The sequence below is a fragment of the Alligator mississippiensis genome, chromosome 4 (genome assembly GCF_030867095.1).
Source record: "Alligator mississippiensis isolate rAllMis1 chromosome 4, rAllMis1, whole genome shotgun sequence".
NCBI lineage: Eukaryota > Metazoa > Chordata > Crocodylia > Alligatoridae > Alligator > Alligator mississippiensis.
Genome location: NC_081827.1, coordinates 81,880,196 through 81,900,667, shown reverse-complemented (window position 1 = coordinate 81,900,667; position 20,472 = coordinate 81,880,196). Strand labels below are relative to the sequence as shown.

Sequence of the window (20,472 nt, the reverse complement as noted above, 5' to 3'; positions counted from 1 at the left end):
AGGGGCTGGGAACTGTCCCAGTCAGGGGCAGGTCCCAGCCCACTGCCTCAATTGGGTGATTGAGCCATGGGGCTTGGAAAGAGATGTAAAGGTGGGGCAGGTCCCAGCCCTCTGCCCCATCCACCAGTGGGGCAGCTAACATCAAGCTCTTGGCTAGGCGGGTAAGCCCTGCCCAGCCAGGGACTCACTGCTAGCTGCCCCACTGGCAGATCGGGGCACAGGGCTGGGATCTGCCCCCCCCCACCTGCAGTTCTTTCCAAGTCTCCTGCCCCCAATGGAGACCCAGGGCCAGGAGCTCCCTGCTGCCAAGGCAAGGGGATATTGTCTCTGCCTAGGCTTCAGTGGTGGAGCCTGCCCTAGCAGCAGGCAGCCCTCCCAGGGGCAGGAAGCAGTATCCCAGCCCCCACCAGGAGACAGCTGTCTCCTGGCCCTGTGTTCCCTGCCAGCCCCTGGACCAGCATCCAGGGGAAGCCTAGAGCTTCTCCTGGCTGCTGCAGGGGTCTGATGCAGGACCAGGGGGGATGGAAGCAAATTGCTGGCATGAGCAGCAAATCTGCTCCCATTAACCTGGATGTGTAGATGCCTGCCTGGGTCAGTTTATTCTAGAGTAATTTACTCTGGAGTAAACTGATCCTGCTGTATTTGCATGTATAGATGTGACCAGTGAAGGTGAATGGGTTAAAATAATCTTTTTTTCTTAGTGAAATGTTTCAGTGACCTATAGAGCATCATCATTGTTAGACCCCAACTCCATGCGGCGCCCAACGACTAGGGAGACAACAGTCCAATTACCCATGGATCCTGTTACTCATTAGCCAGAGCAGAGCAAAAAGCAAACACCAACACACATTGCTCGCAGCGGCTTTATTCAAAATAGAGACAGCTTCGGACTAGCTCCCACACCGATGGAATACGGGGAGCTGCAACAAACAATAGTTTTTTCCCATATTTATACACTTTGGTTTATACTTATTAACATTTACCCTGTCTTGTTCCACCTCTGGTTCCACCCATTTGTCCTCCCATCTCAAACTCCGCCTCTGTTTGCTGTTTGCTTCATTAGCATGGAATTGCCTATGCATTTCATTCATTTACATGCCTTTTTGCTATGAGCTCATGTCTAAGAACTTGACTCCTTTTTTTCGGTCAATGGGTGAACTTTGATCAAAACCTGGAAGCTTCTAGAGGCTTCTTCACCAATCACCATTCACCTTTTTGCATATGTTCATCTTGGATTCTGTTACCAATTATGTGTTGTTTTCTTTACATTCTAGTCTGTTTTTCTTTGTCAGGTTGTGCCATCTTCCACCTTCTTTTGGCCCCTCTATCTTATCTCATTCCTTACTGTAGCTGGTTCACAGCACACAGACTCACAGATTCACTTGCTGCTTTTCCCTCAGAAAATGGTTGACACAGTTAAGGTGGTTACTTAGCATAAGCAAATGGCTGGCTTAAATATCAGTCTGCCTTGTGGTCAGCAGCTTTGCTTGGCCACAGGTAAAGCTTTTGTATTCAGCTGCAAATCCAGTGCTGTCTAAGATCCAAATTATTGTCACCCTGACAATCATCATTATCATTTTCCATTCTATTCTATGTAATCCCCCTATTTTCTGTGATCCAGAATTCCTTTGGCCTGGGAGCTGCTGTTACACTGAACTTGTAGTAATCTTCCCATTTTCACTTTCTTCTTTTCTATCACTCTCAGGGATGCAGGTGTTTTCCCATATAAGAAAGAGAACACAGTGACACAGTCATTGAGTAGAGCAGAATGTCTAAAAGAAAAATATAGATTAGAGTATTCCCCTCTTCAAACCATGGAAGTATTGACAGCTGCCTTTTGAAACAGCAACGCCTAGGTTTCAACAAAAAACATAAGATAGCACAGACGTCCTTTGCATACATTTTCTTTAATCAGAAGTGTAACAAAACACACTCAGGAAAGGAATCATATCTTCCAGACAGGGTCTTGTTCTAAGGGTCAGGAGATCAGTGACCTAATACTGACTCCCTCTGACCTACTCTATGATTCTGGAAAAGTTGTGTTACCTCTCTATGTATCTGTTTCTACTCCACCCTTTATATTGTTTATCCTTACTGAAGGCTCTTCGGGGTAAGGCCTATTTTTTATTCCAAATTTGTATAGCACCTGGGACAATGGCATCCTGATCTCTGTTGGGGCACTACTCTTATATTAAGAATAAAGCGTTTTCAGTAGTTTATTTTAAGTCAATCAATATGTCAGTATTAATGAAGCTAGTAATGTATTTTAAAAGCTTTTTTGTTAACAGGCCAATGCTATGTGGAGTGATAGACTTGATGCAGTTATTTCCAACTATGGGAATAAGAATCTGACTCAAGAAGAACATGCATGGCATATTCTGAATGATGTGCAGCACAGTGTAAGTAGGAAATGAGAAGATACCAGACCAAAATGTTATATCATCCTAGTACTAGGCATGTCTTAAAGCATTAAATAAACACTATTTTTTAGTTAGTGAGTTATTTATTATGATATGCAGATAGCTTCCCTGCTGTTACAACAATACCTTGGGGGTATATGAACTTGGTTGGGTTTATGTAAAAAAAATATTCCCAAACTTTACCTTGCAGACTTGTATGGGGCAAATACAGTCCCTGATCACTGCGACACAATAGGGGACCTAATCATAACAGTAAAAGTTCTCAAGTGCCTTGGCCAGTGTTAGAAATCTTGGTGTATACTAACAGCATTTGGAAATGGACTCAAGCCCCAGAATAGTAAAAAAAAGTGAAGCTTGCATACTGTGACCTGTGGGCATAGCAGGATCATGCTGTCATGGCATTTATATGGAAATATCATGTGTCTTAAAAAGAGACAATTCCTATTTCTCCAATACATTTATATCACACTCATATTTCCCAACTGTATGGCTAAGTACAGATAGTCAAAAAGCCCAAGGCTGAATTGATTCAATCTTGGCAGATTAGTTTGAGCTGCATAGAATGAACTGACAAGCAATTGAATAAACATTCACTTTTGATTCTGGAAATGCAGCCACCTGCTTGCAGTTGCCCAGGCCAGAAGCTGGGGGTGGAGGGGAGGGTGCTAGAGCATGCCTCCCTGCTTGGCTGGAGCAGACAGCTTGGGCCTACGTTAGCCCACCAACCCTGTCTGGTGCGGCTTGTGGGAGAGGTGCAAAGCATCCCTGGGATGCTGGGGGACTATAAGTAACTTGGATCTGAAGGGGATCTGGGTCAGAAGTTCAGGGAACCTATTTAGCCTAAATCAGTTAAGTCTGATACTACAACCATCCAGGTTTATCTTAAACTGATTTCAGCCATTTTGAAAGCAGTTTATATGCATGGAACTTCTGTTGCATTACAGATTTGAATCTGTTTTCAATCACTTATATTGGTTTATGTGTAATTTTTGTCCCTGGCCAAGTGAGAGCACCTGCTGGTGTTGTATTTCATTTCACTAACTACTAAATGGGCTGTATCTTACAGCCCCAAATTAGCCTGGAAAATCAAATGGTGAGACATGAATCATTTCTCTTGTTAAAGGAAGTCCTTAAAATACAGTGCCAACTTTTCCATGGAATATACTGTGGCAAGGTGATCTTCATGATTCTTGACAATATTAAAAATAGCTTTATGACACCAAGTAAATTGCAGCATATGGGTCTCGGCTTACAAATACATTTGCAATAGAGATTTTAAAAACAAATGTTCTTTAAGAATGAGTTCTTCTCTCTTTAGGCTGCCCAATCCTGTCTGCAGAAACAGCTGGTGCTATTGCATAATCCTAACCTAAGTGCATTTTTATGCTACACTTAGAGGTGTGATTGCAACATGTGTAGATACACCTGAGGTGGCTTAAATCTTGCTCATTTAAGTATCAGTTAGCAATATAAGTGCAGCAAAGCAGAGTTCAGTATGGGCTAGCCACCCATGTTTGTCACCAGGGTCCTGAATTGGCTTGTATGTTCTACAATCCAAACTGCTGCATTGACACTGCTATTGATCCACAAGTTAACTCTGTTACAGCTAGCTTAGGTATGTGCCTTCTTTTCTAGTTGGAGTGCTGTGGAAGATACAACTTCTCAGACTGGAAAAAGAATGAGCATATGGAACATGTAAATCAGGTTCCGTGCTCATGTACAATATCTAATATCAAGAAATGGTTTTGTGTTGCTTCAGAAACTTCAGTGTACAGTAAAGTAAGGACTAAATATTTCTTTTAAAGTAAGAATAAATTAACTGTCATATTATTATGTTTTACTAAATCTGACTTTGTCTTTTTAAAAACTGAAACATAAGTAAAGTGCAACCTAGTTAAACCAAAGACATTCATAGGTGGGCCAATTGCTTGCATTTCACTTTTCAAATGTCCATCACAGAAAATTCTTGATCAGAGCCTCAGGATAATAGGACCTAGGAGCATCATATAACTGTGAGAGAACATTCACTGGTAGCCTGTGCAGTAGCAAAGCTCTTGGTATTCACAGTTCTGTGCTGTGGACAGCTATGATATAGAAATGAGGCAGTGTAGAAAAAAAAATCCATTAGCATCAAATTTTTTGATTAACTATTATTTATATAGTGACAGCACTGCCTTTACCTGCTTTTTGAGTTGTCAGTATACTTTGCAGGATGAAAAAATAAACAAAGCATAAAAATAAGCCTGAGAACATCCAAAGCTCAGGATTCACTGACTTCAGAGAATGACCAGTTTGTTTAAGGAAACTAGATTCTAAACCTGCAATTATTAGAAAGTTGGAGTATAAGGAGAGACCAGGGATTCACAACATTTTTGGGCAGAATGCCAAAAATACCCCAACCTTGACTTGTAAGATGTTGGCATACTGGGGGGCGGATGGCAGAAGAGCCATGAGGGGCCTGATCCTTGTTATGGCAGTTCACTCCTGACCCCTTCCCTGCCATCTTCCCTGAGGCACGCATTCACCCGCTGCCAGTAACAACCTGGGCCAGGGCTCCACAGACTTCGGTACAATGGCTTGCAGCATCCCCACTGCTTGCTTCAAGCAGCCCAGGCTCCATGATGCTCAGGTGGGGCCTTTCCAGAGCCTGGGCTAGTTGTGGCAGGCAGCAGGGAGTCTATAAGCTGCTGCACCGAGGTCTGGGGAGCCCTGGCCCAGCTCACTGCGGGTGGCAGGTGCATGCACACCTCCAGGCGGACGGCATGGGAGCTGCAGGGGGTCCATTCCTTGTTATGCAAGTGCAGCCTTGGTCCCTTTCCCACCATCTGCCCTGAGGCATGCATGCAAAGCAAAATGCCTTTGAGTGCCATGCTCTGGCATGTGTGATGGGGGTTGCCAACCCCTAGAATAGACCTTACCACCATTTTTAAAAGCTCCATGAAATATTATACCAGGAACATAGGGTGTGTGACAAAATGGGGGCCCTCAATTGAAGCAGTGGGTTTTTAAAAACACCGCTTCAATTTAGGGCCAATTAAACCCCCATGTTGTGCACACACCCAACTTACCTCTCTGGCGGCGGGGATGGGAGGGCAAGCTGCTGGCAGGCAGAGCGGTCCCTGGGCCACAGGGGGCACTGGTGCTTCCCTCCACATCAGCTCCCACCCCTCAGTGGCATCCGCCTGCAGGCACCCAGCTCTGGCAGTCCCAGGTGTGAAAAGACATGACTTATCAGTGGGATGCAGGTCATTGAGGGCTTTATAGCTGTTAACTAGCATTATGAATTTCACCCAAAAGTCAATTATCTGCTAATGCTCTATGTTTTTGCCTGTCCAGTAGGGCTTGTCCCCTGTTATTGTCAAACATTAACTCATCTAGGTTACATGAAGGGATATAAAAAAACACTTTTCTCTTTTATTATATATTTATAGTGTATTACTTTATTATTCATAGATATAGATAGACTCTCACACATTTTGGATCAATAATTTCTTTTTCCTCGTAGAAAATATCGTATTTACTTAGAAGAGGAGATTTTCTTCTCTTCATTTAACATGGAGGAAAAAAAGAACTTCACCTTACAATCAAGCATGAGGCAGCTAGGAGCTAGAGCTGCAGCTGCCACCTACCCCCCCCCCCCCCGCCCCTGGCTTTTCCATGCCCCACCATTCCTCAGCTGCAGCCCCCAGTCTCCCCACCACACCACTTCTTCCCCTCTGCCACACTTCCCCCTCTCTTTGCTCCATGCCAGCAGGCTCTGTCCTTGCTACAGCCTGAGGCATGGAGCACGTGCTCCAGCCCAACCCCATAGCAGCAATGCTGGCTCTGTGCCACTGCTATGGGGCCAAGCTGGAGCCCTGCTACATGCACCAGGCTGCAACAGGGACAGAGTCTACTGCCACAGAGCAAAGGTAAGGGGGTGGGTAGAGGGGAAGGTAGGGGGGCAGAAATTTCAAGTGGGGAAGATGAAGGGGGGTGGGGAACTGAGTTTCTGGGGGAGCAGAAGTTGTGTGGAAAGGGAACAAGTGGGAAGGGGTATTGGGGCAACATGAGGCTGCAGGGGGCCAAGCACAATATAAGGTAAGAGAGGGGACAGCTGGCATGGGGCAAACTGCCTCCTTATTTTGCTACCTCCACCTTGCCTGCCCCATTACTGCCCCCACCACTTACCCTACCACGTGCCCCCTACTTTCTCCTTCATTGTGTCCCCGCACTGCCTGCCCCATTACTGCCCCCAGCATCTCTCTCCCCCCACCACCTGCAGTAGCTCAGGGGGACAAATTTAAGATGATCCTCCAATAATTAGATTCCATACATGGAAAATTATAATAAATGTGTTAGTTTTCCATGTGTAGAATCTAATTCTTTTGGTGGGGGGGGGTCATCTTATATTCAGGGTCATTTTGTATTTGAGTAAAAGTGGACTATACTTTTGATCAAAATAAATACCTAAAAATTAGAGGTGCACTGATATATCGGTCTGATATCAGATCGGCACCCATATAAAGAAAATTGTCTATTGGAAATTGGCCTTAAGCAGCCAATAATTGGGCCAGTAAATGCGTGTGCATGCACGCAGCCACAACACAGCATGTAGACAGTGAAAACACAGCCAGCAGCTTGGAGAGCTGCCAGCTGGTAAGTCTAATGTGGTAGAAGGAAAGGGGGAAGGGAAGGGGCATGGGTGGGGGCGAAGATCAAGGTCCCCATGGTGAGGGAGGGAGTGAGGCAGGGGCTGGGGCAAGCACTGCCCAGGCAAGACAGGCAGGCAGGCCACAGACCAGGGCTTGTCCAGGCAGCTCGGGGAGGGGGAGATGGCTCCCACTGCCATGCACCATTTGTCTGCTGGCTCCAGCTACTGTTCCTTCTGCTTGTCCGGGAAGGCATGGGGGGGGGTGCCTTTGGATCTGCGCAGGGTGAGGGGTCTTGGGCTGTTCCTGGCAGAGCCTGGGCCGGGCTAGGCATGGAGGCGGTGCTACAGTGAATTTTGGGATGGCTACAGCCCCCCCATAGTCTCCTCCCAATAATGCTGCGCCCAGCCCAGGCTCCACTGGGAACAGCCCCATACAGCCCCAGCCCACCCCATGCCCTCCTGGACAAGCAGCAAGAATAGTGGCTGGAGCTAGCAGATGAGTGGTGCAGGAGCAGTCTCCCCCCCACCCCCCCAGCACTGCCCAGACTAGCCCTGCTCAGTTGCCCTCCTACTCGCCACGCCTGGGTAGCGCTTGCCCCAGCCCCTGCCTCACTTCCTACCTCCCTCACCACGGGGGTCTGGATCTGTTCCTCTCCCCTCCCCTTCCATCACACCAGACTTACCAGCTAGAGGCAGCTGTATCAAAATTTGGATCATATCAGTCAATATTCCTACTTACCTATTGGCATCGGCCCCAAAAACCTCTATCGGTGCACCCCTATAAAAATTATTTTAGTATATGTTTTAGAAACTTAAAACCAGAAGTCATTTTATTTGAGAACTGCCAACAACTGAAACACTTTCCACTTCCAGATTTTTTATTTTCTTGCAAAAATATTTTAATGTTTTTATGTGAGCAGAAACTCACAGTAAAAAATAAAATATAAAAGAGTATGGTAGAAACTATGGTTTCAACAGGAAAAAATCCCTATGTATGTATCAACAAAAAGAAAAGCAGTCCTTATATACATAAACTAATAGTTCTTTACACTACTCCAAAATACACGGTTCTACAAATAGTTTTGAATAACGGCAAATGCACCTAAGGCAGTAGAGAGGAAAAAGACACAAAGGAGGGAAATTGTGGTGTATATACCTTTTGTCTTGCAGTAACAGTAACCCTTCCTTGTTTTTCAGCATATTATCTATGTAAAAGTTTATGAATTCTTAAAATGAATGGTATAATACATACAAACAATGATCTAGAAGTGTTTCTCAACTTTTTCAGACTCAAGGCACCCCTTTATTGGACCCAAGGAATGCCTCTATAACTTTGTGAATTGAGTGGCACCTAATTTCAAAAACTTATTTATATATTACAGTGCTTACTACCTTGCAGGGAGACAGGACAATAGGGATGTGGGGATTAGCCAGGCAGAGACAAACCTGATCCTCTGCTTATCCTCCAAAGGATCCCCAGGGTGCTACAGTTGAGAATCATTGATCTAAAAGAATATAAATTAAATCTAGGATGAATAATGGATAGGATTCCAGTTATCTCGCAACAGCTAAAAATGTTATTTCAGGCATCCAACTGTAGAGTACTGGATGTTTAGAAAAGCATCTTCCATGTTGCAGGGTTGTTGATTGTAGCCATGTTGGTCTAAGGGCATAGGCAAGGCAAGGTACTTTGGGAAGATGTGATATCTTTTATTAGGCCAACTGAGTAGTTAGAAAAAGTTTTTTGCAAGCTTTCAGGCACAAGCACCCTTCTTCAGGCACTGGGAGACTGCTGTTGTTCTGAGATCTCCACGGTAGGAAAGGAGCTAAAAGTGTGACAGGAGGTCAGTGAAAATGTAATTAGGTAGAAGTTTGAAAAACAATGGGTAGAGAAGGTGGGGGGGAATGGGTAGAGAAGGAAGTCAATGGGTAGAAAAGGAGGAAGGAAAGGCAGGTGGAGGGGGGGGGAGGATGTAGAAATGGTAAGTTCAGGCAGATACCTGGTGAATCAGATATCAGGCAGGTGGTAACGTGTCCAATGTCTATATTAAGTCCATGATTTTTTGTATCCAGTAGATTTATGAAGTGAAGTTCGTAGGCTCACCAGAAAAGGTGTTTTGTAAGTTCCCTTTGAAGATTAGGACTGAGAAATCAGAGAGGGAGTGATTGTCTTGTGAGAAGTGTGCACCCACAGATAATTGGATATTCTTTCCTTTGATGGATTTTCGGTGTGTGTTCATTCTGGTACGCAGTTGTTTTGTTCTTCCTACATATTTTCCATCAGGGCATTTGGGCTAGGGACAGACCTTCAAAAAGCCTGAGCCTGAATAGATTCAATCTAACCTGGCTAGGCTGAACCAGTTTATAACCAGACACACATTTTATCTGGACTGGGGGAATTCAGACACATGCCTGCAGTGGCTCAGGCTGGAAGCCAGGCGGCACTAGAGCAGCTCTCCCTTCCTTTCCACAGAGATGAGCTGGGGGGGGGGGGGGGCATGACCAGGCCCCAGCAGGACCTCTGATTAGGGAGGTCTGCCTGCACCATCCCAGGCTTTTCCCCACTTACTGCTCAAGGGGTGGGAGTGTTGCCAGCCCTCAGCCCCCTGCTAGTACTCTGAGGCAAGGCAGGTGTGCAGTGCATGCATCTGAAAAGCTCCATAGCATCAACAATCTCCCTCCCTGCTTCTTTATAGTGTCTGCAGCAAACTGACAGGTAAGCAAACCAGCAGGGGGCTGATAAGTGTTTATCACTCCATCAGCAAAACAATAGCCTCTCTCCATTAGTTCAAACTCTTCTTAAATAAGTTACCACCTGACCTGTTGATCAGTTCCAAAAAGCCCTAAGCGGTCACTGTTCTGTCTGCCTATCCCAGTGAAATTGGAGACAAACACACAGACAGCTCTCTGCATTAGCTAGCGTACCACATGCATAGGGTCGGTGGGGCTGGAGTCGGCACTGTGAGAGCTTGCGGGGAGGGGGGAAATTCCTGCTTGACCAGCGAGGGGGATGCGCCAGGGGAAGCCAGTCAGACCCTGTTGTACCTGCAGTCTGTGCTGGAGCTCCAGCCAGGGAGCAGAGGGAAGGGGCCAGCCTTGCTGTGGAGCAGAGAGCCACAGCCAGCCCAGAGAGCATGCCAGGATGCTGGGGGCATCTGGTTTATCTTAAACTAGCAAGGAGTCTGGGACAGACATAGCATAAACTGGTTTGAGCCAAATCAGTTAAGTCTAATACTACATTCAACCAGGTTTATCTCAAAATGGTTTCAGCCAATTTTCAAACTGGTTTATGTGTACTGAACATCTCTTCTGTTACAGCTTTAAACCAATTTCTGATCATGTAAACCAGTTTATGTATAATGTCTGTCCCTAGCCTTGGTGCTCTGGATGAGATATTACATTTCTGGAGGTTCAGGTGTAAGATCCAGGAATGGTGATGGTTCTGTTGTGGGATGTGGTTATAGTGGGAGTGGTGGAGATGTGTTGTCAGGTTTAGCATTTCTTGTTTTGGAATGGTCTGGATTCATTTGGTGTGGTTTGGGTCATAGGGAGTTTTCTTCTGGTGATGAGGTTAGCAAGGTTTGGTGCTTGTTTGAAGGCTAGAATGAGTTGTTCCGGAAAGATCTCTAAGAACTGGGTCTTCTAGTATAGGTTGCAATTGTTTGAGGATTTTCGTATAGGTTCCAAGGAAGGATGATATGTCATAACTAATGGTGTTCAATTTGTGGGGATTTTCTTTTTTTGCTGCAGCAGATCTTTGCATGGTATGTAGGTGGCACTTTCAAAAGTACAATCTCTCTCTCTAGCGGATTGTCCTTGTTGGGTGAAAGCCCTTTTGAGCTTTGTCAGGTAGCAATTGCAGGTATTCTCCTCCATGCAAATTCAGTGGTATCTGAGAACTTGGCTGTAAATTACAGCTTTTTTGGTGCATTTAGGGCGATTGCTGGTTCTATGTAGATATGTATGTTGGTCCATGGGTTTCTTGTATATGGTGGTTTGTTTTTTACCATTTTGGATATTCATCATGGTGTCCAAAAAGGAAATGTTGGTGTTTGAGTATTTTCACTGACCTCCTGTCACACTTCTATCTTCTTTCCCACCTTGGACATCTCAGAACAACAGCAGTCTCCCACTGCCTGAAAAAGGATGCTTGTGCTCAAAAGCTTGCAAAAAAATTTCCAACTACTCAGTCTAGTAAAGATATCACATGTGCCCAAAGAACCTTGCCTGCCTAGAAAAACCATCTATCATTTATTCTCCTACAGAAGTGTAGTCCTTTTTACCTCAATGTAAAATTCAGTATGTTTGAATCTAAAACTGTTACCTTCAGTCTTTTTTTTTTTTAACTACCTAAACAATTAAAAGGCTAGAAGCACACTAATACAGTTACTGCCTTGTGTAGTGTTAGAATTATCAGGTCATGGCAGGAAGTTTTTGCATAACATGTTAACAGGTACACATTGTAAACCTTATTCTGGCTGAATATCATAATTAACAATTATCTGACACTTAAAATCTGTTCATTTCCATTTCCTTAGGGATGTGAAGAGTATATTAAAATGTGGTTTGAAAACAACACTCTGTTCTTAATTGCAGTCAATATTGGGCTGTTAGCTGTGCAGGTAAGAATACTTAAAAAAATAACAGTCTTATGACATTCACAAAAATAAACTCAGTACTCTCTGGGCTTGGTTGTGCCCTGTTGAAATGACATAGGAATTTTTGCTTAACATTAAGGGGCATAAGAACATAAATAATGGTGCCTTTAGAAGATAAATAATGTTGACTTCCTCATAGACCCTGATGCCCGGTATTAAATAGATCATTTATATACATTGTTTTATCCAACTTGTTACATTTATCTGCATTGGAGGGTAGGAAATCAGCAGAAATTGAAAGCTCTCAGAGGAAAGGAGCATTTCTTTGTTCTCTATTTGGTTAGCTCTTGGTAAAATGGGATTTATGACTGGGGCTCTTAAGACTAATATAATGATAGTAATAAGTGTCATTAATTGTGGAAGATTACCACTGTAGGTTCAAGAAAGATATATCAACTTCTTAATCTTTTAATCAATAAGATTATTGTTGGAAAAGAAATGGGAAGCTGTGAAAGTTATACATTAAGTTTACATAGATTTGATAAAACTTATGATGGTATTAGAAGGGAGTCACTAGGTGCATCTACACATATGTTTTAGTGCAGAGTAGACCAATTAACTCTGCAGTAAAGTGTCACCATCTACACATGTGCAAATAATAGGGTGCAGGAAAATAATTAACTCTGCCATAAGATAGTACTGTTGGGGGCAGTACTCTCTTACGGTGGAGAAATTAACTGCAGTTTTACGGAGGGGTCATTTACTACACTGAAATTCACATATAGATGGTGACTGAGCAGGGGCCAGACTCCTGCCTGCCACCTAGCCACATGGCTCTGCAGGGTTAGCAGCCTTATGCCCCAGCCACCCCCTCTGCTGCCTGACACTGCCTCTTGGAGTCTGGGGCTGACCCCTTGCTTCCCTGCCAGCCCAGGCCTGCTCCACCCCAGCTAAAATTGCTGCTGTCCTGGGCACATGTATAGACACTGTGCCCAGAAGCAGTTTATTCTGGCTCAAACAGCTTCAGAGTTTATTGCTATGCCTTAAACTCATGTGTAGATGTATCCACTGTGATCAATCATGGTGAGGTTTGGAATTCCCAAAAAGACTGGAATGCATTGCTAAGATGTGTATTGAAGACTAAAGGAGTTACCATTACTTCAATTCTCATGTATCAGATCCAATGGAAATCAGTAGTGGGCTCAAACAAGAGGATGCACTGTCATGGATGCTTTTCCATTTGATGCTTGAGAAGATCGCAAGAAACCCTGCTGAAGGAGGAAAAGGTTTGCAGCTAAACAGACTGCACCAGAAATTTGTGTATGCAGATAGTACTGCCTAAGAGAGGAAATGGAAATAGTACCAAAAAAAAAAAAAAAAAAAGAAACACCATCGATGATAGGAAGCCCAACTTCTTTGGCAATGTCAGCAAGACAAAAATACATGATCACATCCAGAAATAAATCTCAATATCACAGGAAGATAAGAATAGGGAATGATAATGTGGAAAATGTAGAGAAATGTAAATATTTAGAAACAGTGGGTGTCTATACACGTAATCAAGGCTGCTCTGACATGCTGTAATTACAGAGCGTCAGAGCAGACTTGATTAATTGAGTCTGCTGGAGCAGACTCAACCATGGTCCAGCAGACTCCAGTGTTCCCATGCTGAGAAATAGTGTGGGGGGGGGGCATTTTAACTAAAGCCAGGGTGCAAATTATGGGGGAGCTTGGGGGAGGGGGGTCAGAGACGAGAGCCCCCCTGTAAGATTTGAAAATCATAAACTGAGGGGGGTCTCCAATTGGATTCCTCCTTCCAATGAACCAGTTTTGGGGGTTTTTTTGCAGACTTCCCTTCCCCCCCAAGAGTCAAAGAGTAATTCAAACCCTGACTGAGACTTGTCAAATGAGCTTTAATTAAAGCACCCATGCCACCATTTTTCAGTGTGGGGACACTGATGCACATGATGCTCCAGGTGCTGTAATTAGAATAGCTTTCAGACCTGCTCTAGTTGAAGCACCCCCTACCCACCACCTCCTACAGCATGTGTATAAGTAAGTGCCCAGTAATCACAAAGGACAATCAAATAACTGAAGAAACCAAGGCAATCAGGGTCTCTCTAACAGTCACCCCTCTTACTTGGGGTCTCTCTAACTGTCAACAGGCTATCCTCTGCCACCTGGGTGCAGCCCCAGGTTTCTCCTCCAGCCCAAGCTCTACCTCAGGGCTCCTTAACTTAGCCCTGGGCTCCCCCTGCTCACCAGAACACCACCAGGAATGTGGGGCTGGGCTTAATGCACCCTGACCCACCTTTCATGGGGATGGTAATTGGCCTGGCATTTCCTGGGGGCTCACATGCCACTAGGAGCCCCACCAGACCACCCTTCCCCAGTAAGGTGCAGTTTTGCATCTTACCCAGGACAAGAGGTCACCTTCTCCCCATAGTCCCTGCCCTTACCTCCTGACTCTGGCCAGAGCAGCGTCTCAGCCTAATGTTTTCACCTTTCTTCCTGCAACAAACTGCAGCCCAGCTTATATCCCTGGACCAAAATGGCTGGCTCATCAGGCACCTGGCTGCTGCCTGTTTGCTGCTCCTAAAGTGGCAGGCACCAAAGGTGGCCTGCCACAATGATACAGTTGTTCAACCTGTCCTTTTATATGGATGTGAATCCTGGATTCTGACAAAGGCAAATGGAAAAAGGCTGCAAGTGTTTGAAAACAAAGTACTAAGTAAAATATTTGATGCAGTGCAAGAAAATGGAGAATGGAGGAGAAGACATAATCAAGAGCTTACCTAATGACTTAAGCAAGATCAGAGCACAGAAAATAAAATGGGCAAGGCATATCACAAAAAACAATGAGAGAAGGAGTGTGAGATAGATTTTGGAAGCTGAGGTAAAGGGTATCAGACCTCAAGGTAGACCAAGGCAATGATGGGTAGAGAACATAAAAACTAATCTGGAAAGAATAGGCAAAGATTCAATAAAGTGGAAGGAGATTGCACAAGATAGGAGGAGATGGAAGGCTGTAGTTAAGGGAGTTATAGACCCCTGAAGCCTTTCAGGCCAGAGGAAGAGCGAGTGGGTGTTAAATTAGACAGGACACAAATCACTAGAGAAAGACTATTTAACAGTTTAGAAGATCATCAAGTCCAGCCCCCTGCCCAAGGGGCAGGAAGTCAGCTGGGGTCATAGGATCCCAGCAAGATAAGCATCCAAATTTCTCTTGAAGGCGTTCAATGTAGGTGCTTGAACCACCTCCAGTGGCAGGCTATTCCAGACCTTGGGGGCTTGGACAGTGAAGAAATTCTGCCTTATGCCCAGCTTGAAATGATCTTGCAGGAGTTTATAACCATTAGACCTCGTCATCCCTTGGGGCGCTCTGGTGAACAATCGTTCCCCCAGATCCTGGTGAACACCCCTGATAAACTTATAGGTGGCCATCAGATCACCCCTGAGCCTGCGCTTTTCTGATTCTCTTTCTCTAGTCTGGGTGTATTATAGCCCTTCGTGCTGTAGGGATGTACTATTATCTGAATTCTGCAGGAGGGAAATTGAGCCACAAACAGGTTAAGGGCCCGCTCCAGATTGGGAAAGTAAGTACACCTAAACGGAACTACTGCTTACATTACAGAAAGTAAACCAATATGACTTAAATTCATTTGACATCTTCATTTTGGACTGCAGTATTCCCTAGGTGTCTAAATTTAAACTTCCATGTACAGCAAAAGCTCTGTTATCCGGCACCCATGGGGAATGGGGGGGTGCCAGATAACTAAATATACTGGTTACCTGAGAGGTGTCTTTGCCTGGTTGGGCTGCTGCCCCTCCTGCGGCATCCATTGCACCAGGCTTTCACTCCCTGCTAGGGGACAGGGAAGGGGGCCCCACGCAGCTGCTTTGCCCCGGGCCATGGCCTGAAGTTGGCAAAGTGGGACTCGGTGAAACCGGAAGTGGGGCTTCCAGTTTTGCTTTTGCCACGTCAACTGGCATGCCAGTTAATAGAGCATGCTGGTTAATAAAGTGCCAGATAACACGGCTTTTACTGTATGTGCAGAAACAACTGTTTCTGAGGATCTAGATATATAGCTTCTAGCTGAGCTCTACTGTGATTCAGATACTAGGCCAAGTGGCACATAGGGTGCCTATACACATGCTCCTTTGTGTTCTAATTAGAAATACTCGATTAATCGAGTCTGCTCCACATTTTAATTAGAACACTCCAGCATTGCTGCAGTGTCATGTATATTAAGCCCCTGAACATTTTAAAATGCCCATGGGGCTCTTTAGCTAAACTTTGTCAAATGAGGTTTAGATAAAGCATCCCACAGCCATTTTAAAACACTCAGGGGGTTAATGCAGTATCTCTTAACAGCTTTCATACCAATCCGTAATCATGTTTGCTCTTTAGGGATCAAAACCAAATTTGAGAACTTAATTTTGAAGTAACATGTAGATTTGGAAACTTTTGATTATGGTGAGAGAACAGAACCTCTTGTACATGGATTACACTAACCTGTTTTTATTCTGACTTATTTTTATTCCAGCGGTCTTTCCTGCCCAGAGCAAGGGGGCTAGACCCAATGATCTCATGAGTTCCCTTCCATCCCTAAACATCTGTGAATACGCATGATGCCATGGCATTTTAATTAGAGCAGCTGCACGGGAACCACTCTGATTAAAACGGTCCCCTACCCCCTGAGCAAGTGTATCGGTAGCCATAAATTCCATGAAAGAAACTGAAGAAACCTAATCTGCTTGGTGTGTCTGGAGCATTCCTTACACATACCAACAGTATAAAGTCCAATACAAAGTACTAGAGCTATGGTCACGTTCAAAACCAAGAACACAGGATTTGAGGGTTCCCTCCAGCTTTCCTACAGCATGTTAATGGTTAAAATACTTTTAAGACCTGGTTCTAGGCCTTCCTTGGTCCACTCTAAAGAGCTTCAGTCCCCCCACTTCCCAGAAAACAGTCTGTACAAAGTAGCACTCAATCAAAACTGTGATCCTGGGCAGCCATGAATACAAGGCCCTGTCTACACTTCACATTTATACCATGAGTCACATGTTAATTGCAACATAAATGGCAAGACCACTACATCCGCATCCAATTTAAGTGCCACAAAATATCAAATCAACAATAAAAATGTTCTTTATAGAACATTTTTATAGCTGGCTTTCATTGTACCTTAAATTGAATGTATAGCAGGTCTCAGGCCAGGGCCAACAAGCAGCTGATTTTTGGCTCCAGCCAGAAACCACATCAGGGTCTTGAACCAGTGACCTTATCAGCTAGAGCCTGACAAGGAGCTCACCAGGGTCTCAAACTGGCTACAGTGTGGTCCCTGGCTATAGCTGACAATCAATTGATTGTCAGCCCTGGTTCTGGATCTGGAAGTACTTAGCTTTTGGCTTCCCATTGCTGGGTTCTGGCTTGCTGGTGCTGTTGGCTTGCCCAGGCTCCCCCTGCACTGGGAAGTAGAAAGGATACAAGTTGGATCTGATTCCCAATCCCAAAATTCCAACTTCTGCTATGCATGGCAGCAGGACTAATTGTATGGATCAGATCCCATTGCACCTGTAAATGAACATGTATCAAAGACCAAGAGTCACAGGGCCAGAACAAGTGCAAGCAAGGGCTCCTTGACTGGTATCTTAGTGATTAGGGCACTCAGCTGGAGGTAAGGTAGCGAATCCTGGATACCGGTCTTGGCTCCCTGCGCTGTCTATGCATTCTACCTTAGTTTTCGAATAACATTCAAACAAAACCTTGAGCAAGCAGCTATCACTATGGTTTTTAACACTTCTTCCTTTTTTTTCAGATTCTCTTGTTCATTTTAGCTGTATGTCTGTCCAGAAATATCAAGAAGAAGAAAATTTGCCCACAAGATTAATATTTTTTTTTTGGTTTTGTTATATGGCATGGCATTTCTGATGATTGTTTAATACGTCGGAAGGCCCTTTAAAGTCAGTAGAATTATACCTGTTCAATCTGAGGAATTTTGGACTAAGCCTTAAAATGCCATAATTGCCATGCTATATTGTATTTTATATTTAGATACATAATTAGTATTGCTTATAGTCTTGGGCAGTGGTTAGCAGCCTTTTCCAGCAGCGGATTGGAATGGCCCAGCTCAAAGCTAGTGCTAGGAACCAGCCACTGCTGCTGCATCTGTCCCCTGCCTGGCTGCAACAGGGCTAGTGAAGAGTTCCCCATCACTTGGCCATCCAGCTGCCTGGCCACAGTGCAGCACAGTACAACACAAGTGAAGTCCTTGCTGCCAAACACTGCCAAAGCCCCAGCTCTGTGGCCTGGTCCAATAGCCCATGAGTCATAGATTGCCAACTCCTGGTCTTGGGTATAATGTTTATTGAAGATGTATGCATAATGAAGTACTGAGTAACCATTCTGTTTCACTGAATACTGTCTCTTTAAAGCAACCTTTGAAAGGGTACTGGCTCAGCAAATGGTTGTAAAACAGAAGGAACCACAGATATTCATCACTCAATTCAAAATCTAATAACTTGGTGTCTGACAAAATCTATCAGTTTTCTTTTTATTATGATGTTTTGAAAAATCCTCCTGTCACAGATTACCCAGGGAAGCGCTTGCTTAGGACCCCGAACATTTAGGAGGAAGAAAGGATGTGAAAACATGCTCAGAGGCAGATTAATTCACAGGCTCTTTATGATAAAGTACGTTGCAATTTGCACTATGGCATATGCAGATCATGTAACTGTATGTTACAGTTACTCTCTTTTTTCAAAAAGATCAAAATTGAGCAGGTTCTAATTATACTTATACCAAGTTTCTTATAGTTTCCTGAAGTGAACTGAATCCCTTCAACTCCTAGCATCGTGCAGTAGTCATCATTTCATATCTTATTCTGGGCCCTATAATCCTCAAAATGTTAATTGGATTCAATGGGGGGCTTTTCCTAAAGGCTTAATTCAAATTCTGCAGATTGGTAGTTGGGGGTAATTCTGTGGTGGAAATCAATGGAGTTATTCCAGTGTAAAACTAGCAGAAATGGGGAATGGGTCCATACTTTGTAAAGCACAATTTGAGGCTAGTGCAAGTGAGCTGGCTTCTAGTCCGAATTCTTAAAAAAAAAAACAAAAAACTACCACTCATCCTTCTACAAACCCAGAAAAGACTGCCTAGCATAAATGTGCCATGGAAAAATTAGAGTGCAAAGTCTTATTAAAACTGAGTCAGAGTTTCTAACTCTTTAAATAAATCAACCACATTTTTCTTCTATATTCAAATAAAGATTGTTTTGTCTTCAAGAAAAAAATCAGTAACCAATATTCTTCTGTTTTCTTTTAATGGAACTAATTACATTAACATGAGCACAGTGATCTCATGGTAACTTAAAATAAAGGGCAAATTTTTCCTTTCTTTAAAAAACACTCTTAAATCTCAGTTATGTTAAACATACATACAGACAGTCTGACACAATGCTTTGATCATAGATCTTAAGGAATTTATCCTTTACGACAATAAGGTGATTAGAAAAGTCTGTCTTGTTCAGTATTTTGGAAGCCTAAGTCCCACCTTGAATTTTGTCTTAGAAGTAATAAGAGTTTGTATTTTCATTTTCCTTTAACTTATTTTCTCTTAGTAAAAAACTGTAAAACTTCATATCATCATACATAAAAATAGCAAATACATAGTGGAAATGATTTGCTTGGGGGAGAATGCTGTAGAACATTTTAACACTCCTAAAGCCCTACACATCGTATCTATTATGCAATGATCTTGTTAACTGCACAGTAAATTTAGACAGGGCATACGTGTAAATTAACAATAGGACCTTAAAAAGGTCCAACCAACTATAAAGTTATTGCTCAAAAATAGGTAATAACTTTATAGCTGGTTTCTATCCAGCTTTAATTTGTATGTGTAGGCAGTCTTCAGCTGGAAGACTCAACCACAGTTTCTCAACCTTTGCAATCTCCCAGCCATGGGTTGTTCCACACACCCCCAGGACTAAGATCACAGCCATGCCTCAAGTCTGCCGGGTCTAAGAGTCCCGCACCTGATGGGACTCTGTCCCACCTGCACCACACACATGGGTATGATTGTATCTAATGTGCAATCCCACAATCATGCCTCCTACCATGTGTGTGTGGCATGTCAGGAAGTGCGATTGTGTGGATTGTGCATTAGAACTCATGGTGTCTTTACCTGCACTTTTAGAGGGGGCGCTAAGATATACACAGCCAAGTATTTCTAGTATAGAACTTGTGAAGAACATGAAATACTCTCTTGAAATGCTTTAATGTGTGAATAAAAATGAATGGTTTTCACATGCAGCAACACTTTCAAAATCTGTAACTGTTGGAGCAATAAAAATGTTTTAAGACAAGTGTTGTCATTCTCTATAAAAATATTTTAAAGCCAGTTTAATTTTAACTAGAGCATTTTAAAAGTTGAACAGGGTTGGCGATCCTCATTGTTTTACCATAGATGGTAAAGGTATTTGGTTTATTACTTAAAGTTCCAGCTTCTAGAGACAAATAATAACGAGAAAACTGCAACTTTAATTAGCAATGATGTTTCTTGCTTTCATGGCTGCACAGAAGAAAAACTTCTAACATTCATTGTTTCAAAATGTTATGAACTTTAGGTCAATTTCACAGTTTTTTGATGCTTGATTTATCCATATGCTTGGAATGGCCAGTACTCTTAAGTGGGGAAAGCACTCACAGGTATATGTTTATATCTTTTTAGCCTACGCGTTCCGGTAACTTCAAATCAGGGTAACAATCTGTTGGTATGTTTTTATTACTTGTTACACGTGTAAGGTGATCT

General features: G+C 43.6%; 1 protein-coding gene across 3 annotated transcripts in view; it reads left to right on the top strand.

The window, feature by feature from the left end:
• The window catches only part of TSPAN19 (tetraspanin 19), a 37,190-nt gene extending 17,164 nt beyond the window's left edge, over nucleotides 1-20,026 (top strand). For 2 of the 3 annotated variants that reach the window (XM_019480961.2, XM_019480962.2), the window contains exons 6-9: nucleotides 2,289-2,399; nucleotides 4,056-4,199; nucleotides 11,592-11,675; nucleotides 17,477-20,026. In XM_019480961.2, the coding sequence (XP_019336506.1) occupies nucleotides 2,289-2,399; nucleotides 4,056-4,199; nucleotides 11,592-11,675; nucleotides 17,477-17,548 (411 nt within the window). In that variant the 3' untranslated portion in view covers nucleotides 17,549-20,026. The remainder of the gene's footprint in view (nucleotides 1-2,288; nucleotides 2,400-4,055; nucleotides 4,200-11,591; nucleotides 11,676-17,476) is intronic. The other variant, XM_019480965.2, reaches the window with a different exon arrangement.
• Nucleotides 20,027-20,472: the final 446 nt, after the last annotated feature.